At 46.9% G+C, this 22,336-nt stretch overlaps 1 protein-coding gene across 2 annotated transcripts in view; it reads left to right on the top strand.

The window, feature by feature from the left end:
* Nucleotides 1-354: 354 nt before the first annotated feature.
* ADCY4 (adenylate cyclase 4) overlaps nucleotides 355-22,336 on the top strand; it is a gene marked incomplete at its 5' end in the record, with an annotated part of 49,427 nt that continues 27,445 nt past the window's right edge. The window contains 12 exons of one of the 2 annotated variants that reach the window (XM_083581383.1): nucleotides 355-490; nucleotides 3,225-3,704; nucleotides 7,144-7,341; nucleotides 8,826-8,987; nucleotides 10,235-10,384; nucleotides 11,033-11,187; nucleotides 11,343-11,454; nucleotides 12,167-12,294; nucleotides 14,712-14,870; nucleotides 15,706-15,838; nucleotides 17,566-17,748; nucleotides 21,705-21,748. In XM_083581383.1, coding sequence (XP_083437509.1) covers nucleotides 3,534-3,704; nucleotides 7,144-7,341; nucleotides 8,826-8,987; nucleotides 10,235-10,384; nucleotides 11,033-11,187; nucleotides 11,343-11,454; nucleotides 12,167-12,294; nucleotides 14,712-14,870; nucleotides 15,706-15,838; nucleotides 17,566-17,748; nucleotides 21,705-21,748 — 1,595 coding nt within the window. Of the gene's footprint in view, nucleotides 491-3,224; nucleotides 3,705-7,143; nucleotides 7,342-8,825; nucleotides 8,988-10,234; nucleotides 10,385-11,032; nucleotides 11,188-11,342; nucleotides 11,455-12,166; nucleotides 12,295-14,711; nucleotides 14,871-15,705; nucleotides 15,839-17,565; nucleotides 17,749-21,704; nucleotides 21,749-22,336 lie in introns of those variants that run through there. The other variant, XM_083581382.1, reaches the window with a different exon arrangement.

Genomic DNA, 22,336 nt, shown 5'->3' with positions numbered 1-22,336 from the left:
TGTGATTGACTCCCACCCACCCACAGATTGCGACACTCAGGAAGCACAATCAGACTTTTTACAGATAAGGAAAGCAAGGGGGAAACGCACAGGAAAGTGCCGGGTAGCCAGTCCTTGATGCTTCATCTTCGAACCTCCCTGCATACATATTTGAAGCAAACATATTCAGTGCATAGCTGCTGGTGTCCAACCTCTCTGCAAACTTTGTGCAGGTGAATCTGGATGAGTGCTGAATAGAACAGGCCACCTGAAAGCAACCCAGGAGGACTGTGCCTCCCCTGGCCATTGAATCCCACCCCCTGACCCTTGGGGATGAAAGTGTTAATCTTGCCGGGGAGTTTTTAATCTCAAGTTGAGCTGGCTGGGCTGTGGGGAGGCAGGCAGACTGACTTCCTGCAGCTGCGTGAGAGAAGTCGGAGCATGGTGAGTAACGGGAGAGATTCCAGGCTGCCTGCTCCGAGGATGGAGCTGCCGGTGGTTGTTGGAGCAGGTAAGAAGCTAAGAAGCGCCCGCTTCCTCGGCGTTTGCGTACTTTGTGAGGTGGCAGCTGCCTGTTGTGTGTCCAAGGCAGGGAAGGCTGCGCAGGGGAGAGATGGAAGACTGAATGGGTTTTTGCATCTTGCCTTTTCAAAAAACGTGATGATCGGTGGAGAGGCAAGAGGGGGTGGTCAGCTAGGCATGGGAACAGCAATCCATCGTTCTTGGGTATTTCTTCACCTGCACAGAATAAGGGAGGTGAATATTTGTGGCATGGGGTGAGTCCTGGATTTTGTGAAATAGCACTTTTTAAGAGGGAACTGTTCAGAAACATATGCACTCACCAACGGGAGTGTGTGGGAAGTGTTTGCATTTATACTCTGCAAAGGAGCACAGCAGAGGTTGACGGATGCTTAATTTGTTGTGGCACTTTGACAGTTTATATAAAAACTGATTGATTTCCCAAGTGGGCAAGATATCTATCTATCATCTATCTATCATCTATCTATCTATCTATCTATCTATCTATCTATCTATCTATCTATCTATCATCTCTCTATCTATCTATCAATCAATCAATCAACTATATCTATCATCTATAATATTTATTTCTGTGTGTAATGGAGGGAGAGGGGAGAGAGAGAGATGCATTTCACTTTTTGTTATCATCCCTGAACTTCATCCATCCACCTGAATCGGTTATCATTTTGTATCCCTAAAACTCAGATCTGCCTCCTCTATCTCATATGGGCTACGTGAACAGATAGTCAAGTCTGGTTTCGGCAGAGGTAGCTCTGAATTCAAATTCCAGCCCAGCCAATAAAGCTCTCTGGACTCCTAGCTCCACTTTCATGGGAGTAAGCCCTACTGAATTTAGCAGGACTTACTTCTGAGTAGGCATGGTTAGGATTTCACCATAATCTACCTCGCAGAGTTGTTGTGAAGCAAAATATGATAGAGCTCATTAGAGGAAGGTGAGGTAAAAATATGGTAGTTCATGTTTTTGAGGGGAAGAATACATAAAATTTCTAGTAGCCAGCCTCATGTCTTTTAGTCAGCCATGTATCCTCTCCTCTCCTCTTCTCTTCTCTTCTCCCATCCTTCACACTTTGTTTTATTTCCAGACAACTTTTTCTGACTTTTCTATCCACTCTTTCTATCTGACCATCTCTGCACTCATTCACTGAGGATGTGAATTCACACGAATTCCAGCATGGCTGTTTTGCATATTATTAATATATCACTTGCCAGAGCTCATAGTTTAGATGATGAGAGGTTCTTACTTTGTTTGTTTCTCTTTTCCTTTCCTTTCGAGGCCACAATTATCACATCCTTGTGTTCAAAACAGTCCTTACAATAATTAATAATAATGGTGGTGGTAGTGGTGATGATGATGGCAATTACATTTATATCCCACCTCTCAAAGCTCAAGGTTCTAGCCATGGTGCTTCTCAGTCATATCCACACCATATGTTTAAAGAACATGTGAAGCACACAGATTTCCCCAAAGATTCCTGGGAACTGTCATCTATTCCTCACAGAGCTATAAACCTGAGAATCCTGGTGTGGAGATGACTCCCATTTTTATCCTCACAGCAACCCAGTGTGACAATTCAGGTTGAGAGAGACCCAATGTCACCTAGTGAGCTACATGGCTGTGTGGAGATTGGAACCTTGGTCTCCAAGGTCCTAGAGTGACACTCACCACAGCACCATACGGACTCGGCAGATGATGATGATGATGATGATAAAAACAAAAGCCAAAGGCACCAACTTTGGGTCCCCAGATGTTGCCAGACTACAGTTCTCATAATCCCCAGCCAATTTAGCTGATGGTCAGGTGTAATGAGAGCTGTAGCCCAATGACATACGTGGTCCTAATGTTGAAGAATACTGATAACTCCATTGGTAGAGCATAAGACTCTTCATCTCAGGGTGGTGGGTTTGAGTTAAACATTGGGTTAAAAAAATAAATCCTGCATTGCAGGGGGTTGGACTAGATGACCCTCGTGGTCCCTTCCAACTTGACCATTATATGATTCTATGACAACATCTGTCTTTTCATGAATACTTATGCATGTAGTTAAAGAAACAGATTGTGGAATTATAGAGTTGGAGGGGACCTTTTAGGTCATTTACTCCAACCACTCTGGGGTTCAATATATGAAGTTCAGAGCTAGATGTCCCTTCAGTTTCTGCCTGAAGACCTCCAACAAGGTGGAACCTTTGTACCCATTATTACTAAGGAGGAATAACCAAGATAACAATTCTCTGGCATTTTCAGTACTAAATTTATGTTTCACATTTTAGAATATTCAGTTAAACAACCTTAACATATCAATGACTCCCCTTCCTCTCTTTCCATGGTTCATTTTGCACAACATAAATCCCTGCATATTTTATATAAACTAAACCCTTCAGCATTCCATTATAACATCCATCAAAACTGATTTACACTGTTGAATTTATCTTAATGCTGCCCACTTTTTCAAATATACACCATTTTCCTATATTCAATAAACATTACCCAATCTTCTTTAAACGTATGTTCTTCTTGTTCTCTTATTCTATATGTTAGGTCCGCAAGCTGCGTATATCCCATCTCTTTAAGTTGCCATTCTTCTTTAGTCTGTTCATTTTCCATTTTGGGGCTAACAGAACACAAGCAGTACTATTGAAGTATTCAATATTAATCTATAAGTGTGAATAAGGACCATTTGTTACCTACTTTTAATTTCTTTCCCCAGGGCCTCGTGTTTCAGACTCTCTGCACTGATGATGCCCACTTCACCTGACTTAGGTGGCTCTTGCTGAGAACATCGTTCCACATTGAGATCACCCCAGATTTCATGCTCACTGCTCAGTTGGATTTCCCCAGGTCCCCTGTCTGGATTAATACACCCGTTTTTTCAAAGATGGGGCTCTGCAGCCTTGAAGTACAAATGGGTACCCTCAACAGCTTCAGCAAGAGGTGCTGATTGACTTTCCCTTACTCACCTTGGGAGGAGTGAGCTCTCCTCCCCTCCAAGGCAGCAGTTTGTGGGAGCAGGAAAGCCATGCCCTGCCAGCGTCGCCCGCAGTCAACCAGCAGCGACACCCCACGGGAGGACCTCTACTATCAAACCTATTACAGCTTGAGCCAACAGTACCCCCTCATCCTCTTGCTCCTCTTCATTGTGTTGGGCATCTGCGTGGCTCTCATTGTGACATCCTTTGCCAGTGGCCGGGTAAGCATATTTGCAAGGAGAGAGAGAGAGAGCGCGCACGAGAGAGATGGGGTGTCTATGGGAGTCAGAACAGAAAAAAATTGCTCCCACAAAAGGCCACCAACAGGATGGCTTTAAAAGAGGATTAGACAAATTCACAGAAGATGTGGATATCAGCAGCTCTCTGCTCTGATCATTTTGTTGCATGTCCTTTTTCGGAAGTATTGTGTTTCTGAATACCAGTTGCTGGAAACCACAGAAAGGGGAGAGTGTTGTTGCATTCAGGTCCTGCTTGTGGGTTTGCCACTGTTGTCCACGGTGAAAACAAGATGATGGACTAGCCTGATCCATGAGTCCTGTTCTTAGGTTCTAAGAACTTGGTTATGGGTGGGAGAGCTTGTGGCCCTCCTGATGTTTCAACTCCCATCATCCATGCTGATGGGTTTTTGGAGACCAAGAACATCCAGAGGACTACGCAGGTCCCCCATCCTTAGATGAGGTGGTTGGGAGAATAGCTGAGTTTGGTGGAGGGACCATAGCTCAATGGCAGAAAGTCCTCAGATTAATTCCTGGCACCTCCAGTTCAAAGGATCTGGCAGCAGGCAATAGAAAAAGCAGAGTAGATCTTGGTGGGCAGACTTCAGGCTTTCAAGATCTTTTTTGGGTCCCTCCAGACATCCTCTTTATTTTCAATAATTCGTAGTCATGATGGTTCCAGGAAGGATATATGTCATGCTGCTTTCATTTTTTTATTAAGTTTATTTTATAACACATACACACACACTCACTCATAAAAATGCACAATCAAAACCAAAAAACCAAAAAACAATGAAATACAAATAAAACATAATACCATATGCAAACTTACACAGGTCAGATAATCAACAGTATATATATATCTATCATATTTCAATTCTTTTCTTCCAGTTGAATTCCTTCATCCTAAACACGGTTCTCTTTTCGTTTTTGGTAGACTGTCTCCTTATTTTATTATTACCCCTTTTTCTTTCTATTTTTAGCTTTTATACTATAATTTATTTTGCAGAAGTTAGTTGAAACAAAACCAAGTATTAATTTGAGGACACTGCTTTTTCAGGTATTCTCTATATTTTCCCCATTCTTTTTGAAATTTTTGCTTGGGCTGACCCCTAATGGCTCCTCTTAATCTAGCCAATTCAATATACAGTGGACCCTCCAGATATGAACTTAATTCATCCCGGGGGTCCGTACTTACCCCGAAAAGTCAGTATCCGGAGGCGCCACTTCTGTGTTTGTGCACGCCTTGATAGAGCGCTTATGCGCACGGGGAGAAACCTGGAAGTATACACTTCTGGGTTTGCCACGTTCGTAACTCAAAATTACGTTACCCAAAGGTAACGTAACCCGAGGTACTACTGTAGTCAAATAATTTATCTTGCCACACTTTTTTTGTTGCTATGGTTTCTTTTTTCCAATTTTTGCCAGTTAGTATTCTCGCAGCCCCTGTAGCGTAAAGGAATATTCTCTTGTTTTCTCTGGCTATATCTGTGTCTAATATCCTCAGTAAAAAAGCTTCTGTTTTCTTAACAAAGTTTTGTTTAGCTCTTCATACACCACGCTGTCATGCTGCTTTCAGTACCATTAGTGCCTGCAAAAGTTATGAGGCAGACAAACTGCTTTGTTTCCAATTGGTGTATGCCCCCATGACTTCCTGCTGTAATCCTCTAACTCAGGGGTCAGCAAACTTTTTCAGCAGGGGGCCGGTCCACTGTCCCTCAGGCCTTGTGGGGGGCCAGACTATATTTTGAAAAAAATAAATAAAAAATGAACGAATTCCTATGCCCCACAAATAACCCAGAGATGCATTTTAAATAAAAAGACACATTCTACTCATGTAAAAACATGCTGATTCCTGGACTGTCTGTGGGCCGGATTTAGAAGGCGATTGGGCTGGATCTGGCCCCCGGGCCTTAGTTTGCCTACCCATGCTCTAACTTCTCATATCACGAAAGATTGGGATTGTTGTTTCCAGTTCCACTTTTGTTGCACTATGGCTCTCAGCACTCTTAACATACAGCTCCCAGGATTCTTTGAGGAGAAGCCACAATGCTGCTTTAAATGTGCAATGCATTTGGGGGCCTCGTTTCCTATCACCGCATGTCCTGTAATTTTCTGCTGAAAGCTTCGTGGGCTTTGGGGAGGATTGCGCCAGTCCTCTGACAGGATGCCGGAGCCCTGCTGCCTCCTTCCTAAAGTCAGGCCGGATTTGGGAAGGTGGAGGAAAGGCTCCTGGACCCTTTAGGGGGCTAGCCTAGTCCTCTTAGACCAAAGACCGCACACCCAGGGTCGGATTTAGGTTTGATGAGGCACTAAGCTACTGAGGGTAATGAGGCCCTCTTATATCTCCAGCTGTCCTTTGTCAAAAACAAATTGTCACTGTTTTTTTGTGTTGAATATATGCTATACTGTGGTAATTTATGGGACGCGGGCGGCACTGTGGGTTAAACCACAGAGCCTAGGACTTGCCGATCAGAAGGTCGGCGGTTCAAATCCCCGCAACGGGATGAGTTCCCGTTGCTCGGTCCCTGCTCCTGCCAACCTAGCAGTTCGAAAGCACATCAGAGTGGAAGTAGATAAATAGGTACTTCTCCAGCGGGAAGGTAAACAGCGTTTCCGTGCGCTGCTCTGGTTCGCCAGAAGCGGCTTAGTCATGCTGGCCACATGACCCAGAAGCTGTACGCCGGCTCCCTTGGCCAATAAAGCAAGATGAGCGCCGCAACCCCAGAGTCGGTCACGACTTGACCTAGTGTTCAGGGGTCCCTTTACCTTTTCCTTTATGGTAATTTATGGACCTAATAGGTATCTAAAGCCATTTGCACATAACAAAATATGTATTTTATCAAAGTAATTGTTGAACTGAAATACAATTAAGAAGAAGTATATTTTTTTGGGGGGGGGGCAAGAGAGTGGGGCCCTAATCTATAGCTTGTTTACCTTATACATAAATCCGGCACTGCACACAACACTGACCCTGAGATTAAGAGGAGGAAGCTGACAGGTGGTGCCAAACTCTGGACTGTTTGAAAGTAAGAAGGCAGTCTGAGGTGATGGACACTGTTTCCGTTGCCCTAACTGGCCAGCCTCCATTGAGCCGTAGCACAAAGTCCAAACCGCCAGCTGCACCGCTCTATTTGCTGCTGCGTTGAACATACAGAGCTGCATTATACTGTGCTTGAACACTCCTGCATCTGCCCGGGAATTCTGTGCTCCATTCAGAGTCTCTAGCACTGATGTTTCACATCCTGGTGTCCTGACTCTCTGAGGCGGATGCTGGCCTAAATCTGAGATTTTTCTCTTTTTTTTTGCGTTCAAAGCATTTGCTCTGCTATTGAGCGCAGTGCCCCCCTAGTGGTATAACTCAAACCAATGCTGCAAACAAGCACAAACGGAATTGCTCGTTTAATTCCCCTTTTCTCTCCAGGATTTCTCCTCCAACCTGGGCTTCCTGATTACATTATTCGTTGCCCTGGCAATCTTCAGCCTCATCCTGATCCTCGTGTGCATAGAGAGCTTCTTCCAGCAATGCACCCGGATCTTCTCCGCCATCATCTGGACCTGCCTGATGACCATGGGCTATGTCTTTGTCTTCACCGGAGGGGTGGTCAGTGCCTGGGATCAGGTGAGGGGCTCAGGCTGCATCCTGAAAATTAAAATGAGGAATAGGAGGAGCCTTCAGAGACCTGAATGTAGGCTTGAGGTGGTCTCAGCGTAGTGCTCTTTGAACCTATCCCCGCCTTCTGCATTGGCAGCCCTCTCCTGATTGACATCTGGGAGCATGCCATTATACCGTACTGGCCTGAATATAAGCCTCACTTTCCCCCCAAATTCCAACCATGAAAATTTAAAGTGTGGCTTAAATTCATGACCTTACAAAAATTGGCTTTTACCATATCGCTGCTGAAACAGACATGTGGTAAAATGGAATGGGTGTGAGTACCTGTGAAATTTTAAGGGCACGGCTTATATTCAGGTATTACAATGAAACCAAGACACCAAACCGGCTTGCAAATATAAAGGACAATTTTACTTAGTTCAGCAAATTAAAGAGCAACGTGCATATCAAAGCCTGGAGATACTTACAGACATACAGTCAACTAACGGCACAACTCTGCCAATAATATATACAGTGGTACCTCGGGTTAAGAACTTAATTCGTTCCGGAGGTCCGTTCTTAACCTGAAACTGTTCTTAACCTGTGGTACCACTTTAGCTAATGGGGCCTCCTGCTGCCACCGCGTGATTTCTGTTCTCATCCTGAAGCAAAGTTCTTAACCCGAGGTACTCTTTCTGAGTTAGCAGAGTATGTAACCTGAAGCATCTATAACCTGAGGTACCACTGTATAATAATAGTGTCATAGCACAGTTGAAACAAGCAAATCGTTCTACAGTTAGTTATCTACTGGAAGCGCAAAGACGTGTAAGGTTGCAAGAAAGGGTTCTTCACATGGCCATATGTAAAGGCAGGGGTCATGTTCAAAGAACATCTAGACAGGAATTGCGCACCTGGGACTGGGCAACCTGGGGGGGAGGGGCGCCGGGCGGATCTTTGCACCCCGGTGTCGCATATGCTTAAGACAGCCCTGCCTCTATTTGCAGCCCTACTTGTAGATTGGTGACTGATATGGAAGAAACAGATGGATATTATGTGTGGAAAAACTGGGAGTAGGCAAGTTCTTGACAATGGGTCTGAGGGATGCTTGTTCCAAAGTCAGCATGAATGTGGCAGAAACCATTTCAGCAGATTGTGGCCCACGTAGGACCAGTCTGGATAGTTAGCCTTGGTGAAGACTTGATGTTTTCATCCCCAAAAAAGTTTTTGAGTTTCTGCTGAAATGAGGTTGCATTTTAATGTTGTATTTTAACCTTGTTTTTAAGTTGTATTCCAATCAACTTGTTTTATATTTGGTGTTAGCCACCCTGAGCCCGGTCTTGGCTGGGGAGGGCGGGGTATAAATAATTTATTATTATTATTATTATTATTATTATTATTATTATTATTATTCCCTGACCCCCAATTTTCTTTCGCCGACTAGTGGAATTTACACATTCCTAATTTCCCTCCTGTCACATGGAGAACTGATGCCGCATTCTTTTCTCCCAAAGGTCTCCTTCTTCCTCTTCATCATCTTCACCGTCTACACCATGTTGCCCGTTGGCATGAAAGATGCCGTGGCTGCCGGCTTGGTCTCCTCCCTCTCCCACATCGTCGTCCTGAGCGTCTACCTCTCTCTGGGGCGCGGCTCACGGTCGGAGCTAGCGCTGCAGGTAAGTGGGGCCTTGTCACCCCATCCGTGCTTCGCATCACAAGGTGGGCCGATAGGATATTCCTGGGAAATCCTGTTGTGTGGGGGGAAATTCCCTTTGAGGGACGCTCACAGCAAATTCAGCATGAGTCTGACCTCATTCAGTAACGCATTACCGGAGTCCAACGGAGTCTGTGGGAGCACACATCATCCTAGCTGCTTCATCCTCTAGCCAACCAGCTTCTGCCACCCTGGCATCTCGCCATCTCTTCATCCAATCACAGTCTTTGAAATCGCTTATTCGACCCTAGCTTTTTGCTGTACATTCAGTGCCTTCCTTGCACTTTGTATGGAGTTGCTTTTCACTCTAACAATCAGCGTTGGGCTCCTCTTAAAGCAGATCTGTGGTCAGGCTGCACTCTTGCGTGGTGACGCTGGCCTTACTGATAATGGGCCTTGCAGAATTTCTACCCTGAGGTATTATCACATTTGTATCCTACATTTTGTCCAAGGAGCTCTAGGTTGTAGACATGGTTTTCCCCTTAATCCCCACAACAATTGTGCAAGGTAGGCCAGACTGAGAGTCAGTACTGGCCCGAGGTCACTGGCCCGAGGCTGAATGGGGATTTAAGCCTTGGTCTCCCACAGTCCTATAGCTCATCCAGACTTCCTCTTGTGCCATGCTTTCCATGTCTAAGCAGGGTTTTTTTGTTTGTTTTTGTTAAGTTGTGGAGGGACATATAAGATTCTTCAAACAGCTCTTGTTTATTCATAGGCCAGGACAGAACTGAACTGAAGGGTTCAGCCAGCCTGCTTATATAGAGCTCCAGTACAACGTTACTGTAACAACTTTCTGTAACTATCCAATCACTGAATGTCACTTTCGATCCCTTATTTGCATATGTGGACCTGAACTATCTACAGTATCCCCCTGCTGGCCCAGGGTGAGAACTTCAGTACATAACATTTTTGGTCCCTGTGCTTTCACTGGGAAAACCCGCATTTTACTGCTGAAAACCTGATTGTGATTAAGCAATGAAATGTGGGTTTTCCCAGGGACAGCTTTGGGACCAAATAAAATAAACACAGAGCTTTAAAGCCCAAATCTGGGCCTATAAACATGGCACAAGAGGAAGTTGGATGAGCCCCTTGTCCGACATGCAAAAAAAGGTACACCACGCTGGTTTCTCTTTCCAGCACTGCACTGTGTCACAGTCGCCTCCCAGTCTTTCTTCGCCTTACAACCTCTCTTTTTGCACCTGCCTCCAGCTCCTGGCCAATCTCGTCATCTTTGTCTGCGGGAACCTGGTGGGTGCCTACCATAAGCACTTGATGGAGGTGGCCTTGGGGGAGACCTTCCACGAGACCTTCAACCTCATCCAATCCCGAGTCAAGCTGGAGTCTGAGAAGAGGCACCAGGTGAGTACGGAGAATGGCTTTGCGCACAGAAGGTTCCATTCCAGGTAGGCCATGGAAAGGATTCCAGCCCAAAACCTTGGACAGCAGCTGCCAGTCCGTGAAGACGAGCCTCTCCCAACCTGTGGCCCTCCAGATACTGCCTGACTACAACTCCCATCATCCCTGACCATAGGCTGTGCTGGCTGGGGCTGATGGGATCGTAGTCCAAAACACCTGGAAGGCACCAAGTTGGGGAACATTGTAGATAATATTGAGCAGCATGGACCGAACATCTGACATGGTAGAGTAGCTTCCTATCATCCTATGACCTGGATCAGGCCCTTCTGGCTTGCATCCATTCCGTCAGGCCTTTGATTTATGCACAAGAGAGATATCAGAGCTTAAACCTTCCTGTAAAGGTTGGGTGTTCTTCTGCCCATGCACAGAGGAGCTATTTTCCTCTCCAATCATAGACAAAGAAAGGCCCCTTCAAACTCATTGCACAGGGAACTCCCAGGTTCTGAAACTTGTAAAAAGAGCTCACCAACAAACCAATTAATGTTGAAGGTAGCATAGCATTCATTCAGTCCAGTATTGGAAGGGTACTATAAACTGACTCTGTTGTTCCTGATTCTTCCCACCACCACCTTGCTGTGCTGATCCTCCTAGGAGCATCTGCTTCTCTCCATCCTTCCTGCCTACATTGCCTTGGAAATGAAGGCCGAAATCATCGAGAGGCTCCGGGATGGAGGCCAGGCCCAGCACCGTCACGAGGGCACCAATAACTTCCACAACCTCTACGTCAAGCGCCACGAAAACATCAGGTACTTCCTTTTGATGCCATCTGTCATCTACAAGATTGCCTGACCTGATGTATGTGGATTAGGGCTGAACAATTGGGAGGTGGTTGGGGGAATCCCACTCCATCGCATGGTTCCACACAACATCTTTCATTTCTTTCTTCCTTGCCCTCTTGCAGCATCCTATACGCTGACATTGTTGGGTTCACGCTCTTGGCCAGTGAATGCTCCCCAAAGGAGCTAGTCCTCATGCTCAACGAACTCTTTGGCAAGTTTGACCAGATCGCCAAGGTAGTAAGAGAATATCTTCCCTCTATAAATACTCTTCCCGTGCCTTAAAACAGTTTGTTCTCCTTAGATTGGAGTCGGGGAACCTGATGTTGTAGGAATACAACTCCCATCACCCCTGGTCATTGGTCAGGGGCTGATGGGAGGTGGAGTCTAGTGGCATGCAAGGAAATCTTGTAGACAAGAAGCTGGTGTAAAATTAAATTAAACTGGCAGAAGAGTGTGTTATATCCAAACTCCAGTCTGGAGCAAAACTGCTGGCAGAGCTGGACTAAGCTTGACAGAGAGAAAACAAGTCTTTAAACAGAGTATTTGCAGGCTTAACTTATACCAGGTTCCCAGGTTACCTGACCCAGGTGAACAGGCTTAGGATGCAGCCTAAACCCCTTTTTCCAGGATTTATGCCAGCCCCACCATCAAATCCTGGGTGGTGCAGTTGTTAAGGGTGCTGGGATTTGTTAGAAGACCCCCCCCCCACTTCCTATTCCCCTCCCAGAGCTACAATTCCCAGAGCAGATTAACAATCAGTGCCTTTCTTCAGGGAAATTTGGGGAAATTGTGCTGTGGTGGCCATAGAAACATTCTACCCCTCTGTGCAGAAATGGTACCCTAGCTGAGCAGCCCTAAGCCAGTGAGTCATGATGTGTACGTTGCCAAGGAAACCAAGATGTTGTCTCAGGTGGCAAGCTTCATCCTCAACCCTGTTCCCTCCCAGGATAACGAGTGCATGAGAATCAAGATCTTGGGCGACTGCTACTACTGCGTCTCTGGGCTGCCTGTGTCGCTGCCCAACCATGCCCGGAACTGCGTCAAGATGGGCCTTGACATGTGCCAGGCCATCAAGTGAGTGGAGTGGGCAGTTGGCAGGTGAAATGAGAGGGAGGGGGAGGAAAAAATGGGGGAAGGATCCCAAGTCATGAATGAGGTCTGAGCAGCAGCAACATTGGGGTGCTCTGGTTTGGTACATGTGCCATTCAAGATCTACAACTCCATCCTTTAATGTTATACAAGATATTGGTGGGACACGGGTGGCGCTGTGGGTTAAACCACAGAGCCTAGGACTTGTCAATCAGAAGGTTGGCGGTTCGAATCGCCGCGACGGGGTGAGCTCCTGTTGCTCGGTCCCTGCTCCTGCCAACCTAGCAGTTCGAAAGCACGTCAAACTGCAAGTAGATAAATAGGTACCGCTGTGGTGGGAAGGTAAACGGCGTTTCCGTGCGCTGCTCTGGTTCGCCAGAAGCAGCTTTGTCATGCTGGCCACATGACCTGGAAGATGTACGCCGGCTCCCTCAGCCAATAAAGCGAGATGAGCGCCGCAACCCCAGAGTTGGTCACGACTAGACCTAATGGTCAGGGGTCCCTTTACCTTTACCTAACATATTGGTAAGTTATATTGTAAGCTATATATGTTTAAGGAAGTGTTAAGGAAGGAGCCACCCACAGTGGCTGCAGAAACTCAGCCAGATGGGTGGGGTATGTATGTATGTATGTATTTATGTATGTATGTATGTATGTATGTATAAATAAATAAATAAATAAATTCCACAGATAATTCACCTTTAAAGTCCTAAATGTCCTGGGCCCAGGTTACTTCAGGGACTCTCTCTCCCAGTATGAGCCTGCAATCTCTAGATCAGTGGTCCCCAAGTTTTTCAGGCCATAAACTCATCCCCGGTGCTCCCCTACCCTACAAAAATATATTATTTAGAATAGTGCTTTGCATGGCCCACTAAGGAAGATAGTAACACAATAAAATTCAAAACAGTAACAATGAATTGCACGTTTATTCAAAACCCAGTTTAAACTACTTAGTTTAATTAATTCAACAAAATCAATTAACTCGATACAGCGATACCAGCCATGACTAATGGCTACCTTTCAACAATTTAGAATCGTACATACAAATGTGACCAAAGGAATGAACTCCAGAAGCAACAAGAGCTATAAAACATTGCATATGAACAGAAGAAGGTGTTTTGCTCTAGCTCTAGCCTGGCCAATCATGAATAAGAGATCAAAGCACTTGGAGGGACCCACTTCCATTGCCCCACTGCCATCCCTTGCCTCTTCGTGCCCCCTAGGTAATCCCACCTCCGGGGTGGAGACAATACCCCCCACTTTGAGAACCGTAGCTCTGGATAAGACTTCTTCAACCTGATGCCCACTTACTCATCTCAGATCTTGTTGGACTCCAACTCCCATCAGCCCCTAGCCAGCATAGTCAACAGGCAGGGTTTATGAGAGATGTAATCCAGCAACATAGAATCATAGAATTGTAGAGTTGAAAGGGACCCCAAGGGTCTTCTAGTCCAACCCTCTCTGCCCAAGGTGGGGCTCAAACTCACAACCCCGAGATTAAGAGTCTCATGTTCTACCAACTGATATTTAATCACTCTCTGACCTCTTTTAAAACAGGCTAGTAGAATGTTACTGACTTGATAGGGATGCGGGTGAGCCTCTTGGGCTTGGCGATAGGAAGGTCAGCAGTTTGAATCCCCACAACAGAGTGAGCTCCTGTTGCTCTGTCCCAGCTGGCCTGGAAAGCTGTCTGCGGACAAACACCAGCTCCCTCGGCCTGAAAGCGAGATGAGCGCCGCAACCCCATAGTCACCTTTGACTGGACTTCACCATCCGGGGTCTTTCACCTTTTACCTCTTGTGTTGTTGCTTAGTCATTTAGTCGTGTCTGACTCTTCATGACCTCACGGACCAGAGCACGCCAAGCACCCCTGTCTTCCACTGCACTGCCTCCCGCAGTTTGGTCAAACTCATGCTGGTAGCTTCGAGAACACTGTCCAACCATCTCGTCCTCTGTCGTCCCCTTCTTCTTTTACCCTCAATCTTTCCCAACATCAGGGTCTTTTCCAGGGAGTCTTCTCTTCTCATGAGGTGGCCAAAGTCTTGGAGCCTCAGCTTCACGATCTGCCCTTCCAGTGAGCACTCGGGGCTGATTTCCTTAAGAATGGATCGGTTTGATCTTCTTGCAGTCCATGGGACTCTCAAGAGTCTCCTCCAGCACCATAATTCAAAAGCATCAATTCTTTGGCGATCAGCCTTCTTTATGGTCCAGCTCTCACTTCCCTACACCACTACTGGGAAAACCATAGCTTTTACTATACGGACCTTTGCCGGCAAGGTGATGTCTGACTTGCTATTTTAATTTCTGAAATACAGTACGGAGGTGTGTCCCTCCCCCCCTCACTTTTAATCGCTTCCATTTATTTCGTTACTATTTTGTCCTGTTTGTCCTCTCACAAATAGGAAGCTGCGTGATGCCACTGGAGTGGACATCAACATGAGAGTCGGAGTCCATTCGGGGAACGTCCTGTGTGGGGTGATTGGGCTCCAGAAGTGGCAGTACGATGTCTGGTCCGATGATGTGACGCTAGCCAATCACATGGAAGCAGGAGGTGTGCCAGGGTGAGGGAAGCGACATGGTGAGAGGGAATGCTCCCACTTTGGTCCAGAAAAGGCTTTGGTTCTTGCGTATGTAAGATTGGATGCTGGCCCCTAGTGGCCTAGCAAGGAATCTCAGCAACAACCAAACAAATACAGTGGTACCTCTGTTTATGAACTTAATTTGTTCCGGAGGTCTGTTCTTAACCGGAAACCGTTCTTAACCTGAGGCGTGCTTTCATTAATGGGGCCTCCTGCTGCTGCCATGCCGCCGGTGTGCGACTTCCACTCGCACCCCGGAGCAAAATTTGCTACCCAGAACACCTACTTCCGGGTTAGCGGAGCTCGTAACCTGAAGCATTCGTAAAGAGGACGGTATGTAACCCGAGGCTCCGCTGTAACTGATGATACACATTTTTGACTGTGTTGCTATTTGTGGGACAGAGTGCCCCTGAGTTATTGTATAATGAACAAGTGGCCTCTGCCTGTCCATTCTGTTGTACAATGGTACCTCGGGTTACATATGCTTCAGGTTACAGACTCCGCTAACCCAGAAATAGTACCTCGGGTTAAGAACTTTGCTTCAGGATGAGAACAGAAATTGTGCGGTGGGGGCGCAGCAGCAGCGGGAGGCCCCATTAGCTAAAGTGGTGCTTCAGGTTAAGAACAGTTTCAGGTTAAGAACAGACCTCCAGAACGAATTAAGTACTTAACCTGAGGTACCACTGTATACATAGCTAGGACTCGATCTGCCATCTGGGGTGACCTCTAGTGGTCCTAGATGGGGGGAACTGTACCTCTGTGTCCTTGGCTGCCCTCTTCTGTATCCGTCTACATTCCTGTCTCTTTTCCCTTTCAGGAGGGTTCATATCACGGAGGCCACGTTGCTGCACCTGGGTGGGGCCTACGCTGTGGAGGAAGTTTGTTTCTGGCCACGAGACTCTTACCTGAGGGAGAACAAAATCAAAACCTTCCTGGTCGTTGACCCCAGGGTGAGGAAATCTGCTTTGAAACTGGAGGTGGTGCATCCACTTTTTAGGGGAGAGGGAAAAAAGGAAAAAAGCTTCACCTGGACTTCCTAGTCTGTGATAGATAGTTATCAGCTAGTTTCCATCACTTCTTGGAAAAGAGATTGAGATGGTTGTGGTGGAGCAGCTGCAGGTATACTTTGGTGAAACTTACTATCTGGACAAACTTTTCCCAACCTCAGGTCCCCAGATATTGTTGGAATACAACTCCCATCATCCCTAGCTAGCAGAACCAGTGGGCAGGGATGATGATAGGTGTAGTCCAACAAGGTGGGACCCATGGTAGAGAAAGGCTGGTGTAAACCCACATTAACCTGATTTTAAACCTGGTTTTGGAACCCACTCAGCCTTGGTCACCCTTATCAATGATCTCTATTAGGATAAGGATATTCAGAGTCTAATCCTGCTTCTGTTCCTGGATCTCCCTGCAGCTTTTGATAACATTGGCCTCATCATCCTCCTGGATCGGCTTTGTGAGATGTATGTTCTAGGTCTGCCATACATCCGGGATTTCCTGGACATATCTTGGATTTGTCCGTCAGAAATAGCGTTCAGGTGGAATGTGTGAAAATCAGTAAAAATGTCTGGCCACCCATATTGGAAGTGTTGATTTTATGGTAAATTTCCTTTACCATAAAAGTGCAAAAACTTCAATTATTTTGGAGATTTTGCAGAAAAGCTCAGCAACTTTGTCCCTCCCCCCCAAAAGCTCAACACTTTTGAAATATGGCAACCCTATTGGCAGGGGCGTAACTAGCTGCTCTGGTACCCGGAGCTGTGGGGGCGTGGCGAGCAGCCTACGGGGGTGCTGTGGCGAACTGCCCATGGGGGTGCCGGGGTGATCCATGCATGGGGGCAGCGTGGTGATCCGCCCAGGGGGGCAGTGCTGCGAGCTGCCCACCGAGTCCACCTGGTAGACGCAAGCCCCATGCTGCTGTTTCGGGCAGCGTGGAGCCGCGAGCTGCTGCGTCACTCCCAGGAGAGATGCGTGGCTCGGGTGCACTGCAGGCCAGTCCCTGCGGTAAGTGCCGCCCCCTGCAGTGTGCCATTTTGTCACCCTCCCTCAAGGATGACACCCGGGGCGGATGCACCCCCCGCACCCCCCCTCCTACGCCCCTGCCTATTGGTGACACTTCCACTCTTCCACAGTGGGTTCCACAGAATAGCTCTGGGGGGATGCTCATCGACCGCTTGGCATTTAAGTAACAACAACAACAACAATACATTTTATTTATACCCCGACCAGAGCCGGGCTCAGGGCAGCTAACAGCAATAAAATCACAGTAAAAACATAACCAATTTAAAATACAGGTTAAAATGCAATTTAAAATGCAGCCTCATTTTAAAAGTAGCCGATAGATCAAGACCATAAGGGGAGGGCAACATAAAGGTCAGACTGAGTCCAAACCAAAGGCTAGGTGGAACAGCTCTGTCTTGCAGGCCCTGCAGAAAGATGTCAAGTCCCACAGGGCCCTAGTCTCTTGTGACAGAGCATTCCACCAAGTCGGGGCCAGTACTGAAAAGGCCCTGGCCCTAGTTGGGACCAGTCTCAGGGCACACTTTTGACCCCAATGCTATGTAGCATCTATGTGAAGCCGTTGAGAGCTGCCATTAAGGGATATATGGATGCCGCTTCCTGGGGTTTGTCACTCAGGACTTCCACTTGCTCTTCTGGTTCCTGTTGTCTTTAGGCTGAAGAAGAGACCTCCAGCGGCACCCTCTCACCTGCACCAGGTGAGGGCTACAAGATGAGGGCCCCAGCGCGGATGACTCGCTACCTGGAGTCGTGGGGGGCAGCCAAACCCTTTGCCAACCTCAAACACCTCGACAACTTCCCCGCAGAACCAGCAGGGTTTGTCAGGAGCAACTACTCGGTATGTCCAGCAGGTTGTGCTCATGTCAATGCAAGGACATGTGCTGAGAACCCTCAAGCCGTTTGAGCTGCCCCTTTTCTTTTCTTTTTATATATTTTTATTAATTTTTAAACATAATTTCATATCATATACAATTTTTAGACTTCCATCAACCGCATCTGAAGATTTTTCAATCTTTTTCACTTGATTTACATTTCTTAATTTCTCTATTACTTTTAATAATCTTTAACTAATAACTCTCTTCATAATCTTCCTTGCAATATTTCATATAGTCCTCCTTACAAAACTGCTTGCATAATCTGCTGATTACAGTTGCTTTTCAAATAGTTTGCATATTTATTCCAGTCTTCTGAGAATCTCTGGTCCTGCAGGTTTAGAATCCTTCCTGTCATCTTATCTAATTCTGCATAGTCCATTAATTTCATCTGCCATTCTTCTTTCGCCGGTAATTCTTCTTGTTTCCTGAGCTGCCCCTGTTCAGCTGCCATATTTATTTTGGCAAAATGGATTACGGAGAAGCTTCTACTGCTCTCTCTAGTGCATCTGAGCTTGCGCGCAAAGGTTCAAAAGCATGTTTTTAGAAAGGAGAGCAGAAATGAGATTATCTTATCAACCGCACTCACATGTCTTTGAAGCAAGATACAAAATGCTGTGCATGTTAAAAGCTCACAGGTTTCTTACTATCATTGTTTCATTGCATGCCTATTCCTTATTTCCTTGTGTCATTGCATGCCAGTGTGGTGTAGTGGTTAAGAGCGGTAGACTTGTAATCTGGTGAACCGGGTTCGCTTCCCCACTCCTCCACATGCAGCTGCTGGGTGACCTTGGGCCAGTCACACTTCTCTGAAGTCTCTCAGCCCCACTCACCTCACAGAGTGTTTGTTGTGGGGGAAGAAGGGAAAGGAGAATGTTAGCCACTTTGAGACTCCTTCGGGTAGTGATGGAGCGGGATATTAAATTCAGACTCTTCTTCTTCTCCTTTTCTCCAAGAAGCTCAATGTGGCATGCATCGTTCATCTCCTCCCTGTTTTATCCTCACAACTGCCTTGTGAGGTAGGTTAGGCTGAGAGTGAGTGAGTGGCCCAAGGTCACCCAGCGAGCTTCATGGCTGAGTGAGGATTTGAACCTGTATCTTCCACATCCTGGTGCAGCACTCTAACCACTTGTGGGCCAGGACTAACAGACACAAAGTGCTTGTCTGCTATTTGCAGTTCTGCATTCAAGCACAAAATGTAGGGTTATCCAGGAAGGGGGCGGGGGAAGGTGTTAGAGTTCAGAAGTACATTTTACATGGGGTGGGCATTGATGGTGGAGGATAAGAAAACCATCTCACTGCCGCACATGAATTTCGGAAGCATGTCTTAAAACCACAGTTGCTTTGCTGGAAATGTCGCTCTTTGGGGGGAACCCAGGTGCCACCATTTTCTCTTCTGCGCTTTGAGAAAAATAGGGAGGAGAAGGTGAACGGCAGAAGTTTCAAAGCACCTTTCCTATGGCCATTGAGCTCTGGGATAAAATAACCTCCTCACCTGCTCGCGTGCTTTTGGGAACCTCTGTTTTTTGGGGGGAAGGGCTGTAGCTCATCTAAAGGGGAGCACATTCAACCCCTGGCTTCTCCAGGTAGGGCTGGGAGACACTCTTGTCTGAAGCCCTGGGGGAGCTTCTTCCACCCACTGCAGACAATACTGGGCAAGATGGACCAATGGTTTGACTCGGTATAAGGTTCCATTCCTAAGTTCCATTTAAGCACATAGTGTAAAGATAGAGCAGGGGGAAGCAGTTGTGTTGCAGATTCAAGGTGGAAATGGCAGAGACTCCAACTAGAAACACAAATTGGACCCAATGTACCGTATTGGCCCGAATATAAGCCACCCCCCCATTCTGATCATTAAAAGTTAAAGTGCGGCTTATATTCACGACCTTACGCCGCCAACAAAGCAGCACAGCTCCCCCCCCCCCCGCCAAAAGCAGCCTGGGAGCATGGGGCAACTACGCCTAGCCTCCCCGCCGCTCCCAAGCCTCCCCATAGCTGTCAGAACGAAGGGGGCGGAGGGGGGAGCCTGCCGGCAAAGCGGTGCAGCCCCCCCCAGATCAGCTCAGAAGTGCAGGGCAATGGCGACCATCCCATCCGCGGCTCCCAAGCCTCCCCCAAGTCGCCGAATTTTTAAGGTGCAGCTTATTTGCCGGTGCGGCTTATATTCGGGCCAATACAGTATTTGCAGGAAGGGTGGAAAATGAGGGAGGAGGTGCAATAGAAGTGTCTTTTTCTAGATTCTCACCCCCCCCCCCAAAAAAAAGTCAAAGGCATCCACAGAAAGCTGTCCGCAGATCTCTTTCCAGATTTTCCAAGGAGAGGGTTTTCGCAGGAGAAAGTCCAGGACAGCAGCTGTTTCTGGTGAACATTGTATGGACAAGGGGGGGGGGGATAAAAAGGCACAAGGGGGTATGCATTTCACATTAAGTGGAGGTGTGGATGGGCCCTTAGTCTTTTTCTTTCTGCTGCTAGATGCTGCCAGTTGCATGAGAATCAGGGCCTAGCTAGATGCCATGCCCTAGCCGCATGAGAGAGCATCTGCTTTGCTTGTAAAAGGTCCCTCCCCAGCTTTTCCTGGTGGGTCTGGTAATTTCCCCAGCCTGAAACCCCAGAGATGCATTTCCAGTCAGTGTCAAGAACACCGATCTAGGTGAGCCCCATAGTCTGACTCAGTATAAGACATCTTCCTGTGTTTGCCAAATGCATCATTAGCAATGATGTCAGAGGAATTTGCAAATGAGTGGCAAGTGTGGGCGCCCATCTCCTGCTGCAGGAGGAAGGACCATGGCTCGGTGGTAGAACATCTGCTTTGCACACACAAGGTCCTAGGTTAAATCCTCAGTGTCCCCAGATAGAAATGGGAAGGATTCCTTGTCTGAAAACCTGGAGAGCTTTTTCCAGTCAGTGTAGACAGTATTGAGCTAGGTGGTCTGACTTAGTATAAGGTAGTTTCCTACTTTCCTAAATACACCCTCAACTAAAGGCAGTCCCTCTGTAACAGGCACCCCCAAACTCGGCCCTCCAGATGTTTTGGGAAACAACTCCCATCACCCCTAGCTAACAGGAACAGTGGTCAGGGATGATGGGAACTGTAGTCCCAAAACATCTGGAGGGCCAAGTTTTGGGGTGCCTGCTCTATAATGCGAATGTGCTCTAGCTGTGAGATGAATATTGCAGGTTGTCCATTTGGCAGCACTGTCTAAGGGAGCTTCCAGGCTGTCATTTCAATCACAAACCATCAAATTCAGGTTTCCAAATTAAAGCTGATCTGGAGGATTTGCCCCACAAACCTACCCTCCCCCTCCGCAAAAAAAGAGAAAGGATTGTATTATTTTGCAATAAGGAAAGTGATAGGAAAATGCACTGGAAAATGTGGGATAAGGTTTGCTTGATTTAGCAGCCTCTTGTTTCCCTGCAAACAATTTGCTCAATAAATACCGTATTTATTGCTCTATAAGACTCACTTTTTCCCTCCTAAAAAGTAATGCTTGTCAGAAGTCAAATGTGCCACTCGACTTCTGTAGTGAGTTTTCCAGAAGTACTGTATTTTTTGCTCTATAAGACTCACTTTTTCCCTCCCAAAAAGTAAGGGGAAATGTGTGTGCATCTTATGGAGTGAATACAGGCTGCACAGCTATCCCAGAAGCCAGAACAGCAAGAGGGATCACTGTGCAGCGATCCCTCTTGCTGTTCTGGCTTCTGAGATTCAGAATATTTTTTTTCTTGTTTTCCTCCTACAAAAACTAGGTGCGTCTTATGGTCTGGTGCGTCTTATAGAGTGAAAGATGCGGCATTTGACACTGTCTAGCTTCCGTGCAAACAAATTTGGATGGAAGCTAGGCGAAGAGGCTCCCTGGGAGCATTCAGGCTCTCAGCTGTGTCCCTACAGTTGAAGGCAACAAGTGTTTCTGTTTTCTTGCAGGAGATCTCTCTGGGGTCCTTGAACCAGCAGAAGACCTTGGAACGGTAACAAGGGGGGTATCTTGTTTAGAGGGGGGAGAGGAGGAAGAGGCCAACAAGCAAATAGATTACTGAGAAAAGAAGGGGAGGAGGAAGAGATAGAGAGCAAAATGTACATTGTGTCTGGTGTTATCACACTGTGGATTGGAGCCAGGATGTTGCGGTCTAGCTTCCTTCTGCGGTTGCTGTGATGTTCTGCAGATCTGTGGGGCTAGAGTTCTTCCATGGCTAGAATTGCATGTTAAGCCTGTGGTTCCAATGACTGCAGAGCCACCCTGAGATGGAATGGGAGTCTCATGGAATCTGTCACAATTCCTTAGGCTTCTGTTGTCAGCTAGGTAGGTCTCTCAATGTATGTGAGCCCTAGAACAAGGCAAGGATGCTCTGGGACCACCTAAACTACCCCTTGCCTGCAGTAAGTTTAGTGGCACAGTGGAGGGTACCAGAATTAATCTTGGGAGGGGAAGCTAGGTGAACATCCTGAATTGACGAGAGACCTCATGGTGTGTGTGAGACCATGCTGGCTGGGGCTGATGGCCGATGGGCGTCCAGCAAAATCCAAAGGGTACCAGATTGTGGAAGGTTGTGCTAAAC

Source organism: Podarcis filfolensis (genome assembly GCF_964270895.1).
Source record: "Podarcis filfolensis genome assembly, chromosome: 13".
In the NCBI taxonomy this organism is placed as follows: Eukaryota; Metazoa; Chordata; class Lepidosauria; order Squamata; family Lacertidae; genus Podarcis; species Podarcis filfolensis.
This window is presented reverse-complemented; position numbering and strand designations above follow the sequence as displayed.